Here is a 2,750-nt window from a genome sequence, read left to right on the forward strand (position 1 = left end):
CTGAGGTAAAGGAATTTATCAGTGTTGACTGATTAAAATATCTTGAGAATGACTAGCAAAACACACGAATTTTAAAAATACATAACAGTTTGTGTACAAAAGGTAACATTTAACCGTATCTGAGGTACCATGATAAAAACTTGAGCATATAGAAAATATCAAAGACACATGAAATTCACGAAGTTTATAAAGTGGATACATTTAGTAGTCATGCTTAAAATTTGTTTTGGACGGAAAGATGGGATATTACTCTGAAGTCAGAGTTCTTCAAAAAAATGGTTAGAATATAGTGTCCCTGTTTTCACAGTATCGTCTTCATTAACACCTCATCTAGTTCTCATATTTTCTGTAGGGAAAAATTACAAAATTCAATAAGGAATAGTGTCTATTTCTGGTTAGCAAATACGAAATCAAAGTTAATGCTCTGAAAATACACAAATGAGCCGATTAGTAGTGACGCAAACAGAATTGCGAAAGGGTGTCCCTTAGCAAACCAGCAAAAGGTGCCAAATGCAGCTAGAGAAGCAGAGTATTTGAGGAATTCTTTCGTATAAGTTACAGTCCATATTATTCTTTGCGTGATACGATTGCGTGAGTTAATGTTATGAACTGTTGACTGTGATTCAAACTTACCAGATGTTTGCGAACCTTTTCTTGGCTTTACATTCAACACGCACCCACTACTAGTCCGCTTATATCCACTCTTGCAATCACATTTAAAACTACCAACTGTGTTCGTGCAACTTTCTCCTTCGCTATTACAAATATTGCTGTCAGCATTACATTCGTTTATATCTTCACATACGTCTCCGTTTCCTCTTTGGTAACCGCTTGCACAAGATTCACAATCGTTCGCAGTCGAACCAGAACATTTGTTACAAGCAGGATGACAGGGAACACATTCGTAAGAACCAGGTTTGTTTAAGCAAAAATGTGTAGACCTGTTGCAAGGACCATCAATACATTCATTTATATCAACACATCCTCGTTGATCACCGGAGTCTACTTTGATCCATCCAGCGGCACACGCAGAACAGTTTTCAGGAAATGGACCAGAACAACCACCGGAGCACGACAAATGACATCGTGTACATGATATTGGGAAGTCACTGTGGGACTGGAAATGAGTTTCAAAGGTGCACTTGTCGCATAACTCTCCTGTATATCCGTCGTTGCAAATACAATTACCTGTTCCAGAACGTGTCCCATTACCATCACACCTGCCACCAAAAAAGTAACATGGATGACATGGAAGACAAGAATTCCCAAAGGAGTTGGCAGGACAGCAAAACTTGGTCCGAGTGACGCATAAATCTTCCTCAAACCCTTGTACTTTATTAGAATCAATCCTGTATTCCCTAAGCCACCAATCTTCTAAATGATGCTCAATACTTTCTAAAAACTCATGACATTTAACTGCTTGCTTGACATCACTACAGATCCCTTCAACAATATCGTGGTAGCGCACTTCGCTAACAGAATAGCTCCCTAAGTGCTTTTCTTCCCACAAAGAATTCCCCCCTCCAAAATTTTTGCCAGCTGATTTGTGAAATCCTAAGATAAAACTTTTTGCAGCATGTTTACACTTATTGCAATCATCATCTGGATATATAGCTAATGTTGGGCATATGATATTATTAAGTAATACAAACAGTAAAAGTAACATTTTGACGCCTAGTCGTTTGTGGGTTTACTTCTAGTCCGCAGATACGTACTAAATAAATTGCAAAGATGAATGTAATTTCAGTAGTAGTACACGAATCAACCACGAATCCAGGAGGAAGAGGAAGAAATTGAGCCTAATAACTGATGGGTACCGTGAATGCAGTATGGAGAGGAAGTGAAGAAAGTTGGTAACAGTAGACAGTGAACAAACAACCAGTCGACGCAATTAAAGTGAGTCGAAACTGGGGAAAATATGAACAAGATTTCGGATGATTGTAAAACCAACAATACAAACCACCGCGACTCCACGTCCAGTAAAACTATTGGTTAACTTCGACCAACCTTCGATTTTGTCAATGAGGAGAGAAGAAAAACAAAACAGTTTATTATACACTGACATTGTGATACATAACAGATCATTCTTCATCTAGCTATTTCTCAAATATTAGTAATAACAGTAATGCGAGGACAAACTTATATGACAATTGTGGAAATGCACTTGGATGTCAAGTATGAGTTGATACGGTTGTCTAGAACGAGAGTGAAAGCTCCTGAAAGAAACTGAACGAGGAAAGTTGATACCATTAAAATCATCTAAGTAATATGCGAATTCAGTATTTTATTTAAAAGTGATTATTATTAGCCGACGAACCTCAGACGAAGAAATTGTAGTGGTAACTAAATACCCAAAACTAATGGTTTTATAAGTTTTCCGTATTGATGATGATCTCGTTATTTTTGCCAGACATACACCTAACTGAAGATACTCACTCATTAAACCCCGAACTAACCGCCACCTACGTTAAAAGGTAAGTTTACCATAACGTGGGTTTACGTAAACCTACCCATTCGGTATTTTGTTGTTGCATTCGTGCAAATGCCAGTCGTTGGAATGAACCTTGGCCCGCTCGTTGATCCAAGCAAAGGGGTATAGGTAGACAGCGATACCAAATTATCTGTATTAGTAGCTTCATTTTTTGGTCGCATGTTATGGCTGGTCATGTTTAGGCAATTAATCTGCAGCGGTAAATAAATAAATAAATTTCCGTAGGTCTTCGACGCTTGATGCTGACCTAAGTGGTTTC

The 2,750-nt window shown here is 38.0% G+C and overlaps 1 protein-coding gene across 1 annotated transcript; it reads right to left on the bottom strand.

Moving 5' to 3' along the window:
* Nucleotides 1-2,034, bottom strand: CRELD2 (Cysteine-rich with EGF-like domain protein 2). The gene has a single exon (XM_051211650.1). The coding sequence runs from the start codon at nucleotides 1,664-1,666 to the stop codon at nucleotides 386-388; it is 1,281 nt and encodes a 426-aa protein (XP_051071735.1). The 5' UTR covers nucleotides 1,667-2,034; the 3' UTR covers nucleotides 1-385.
* Between the last annotated feature and the right edge of the window lie 716 nt (nucleotides 2,035-2,750).

This window comes from Schistosoma haematobium, chromosome ZW (genome assembly GCF_000699445.3).
Source record: "Schistosoma haematobium chromosome ZW, whole genome shotgun sequence".
Lineage (NCBI taxonomy): Eukaryota > Metazoa > Platyhelminthes > Trematoda > Strigeidida > Schistosomatidae > Schistosoma > Schistosoma haematobium.

What these genes read in the sequence shown, in the direction of transcription:
- CRELD2 (XM_051211650.1), bottom strand. Translation starts at nt 1,666, where the DNA reads ATGTTACTTTTACTGTTTGTATTACTTAATAATATCATATGCCCAACA.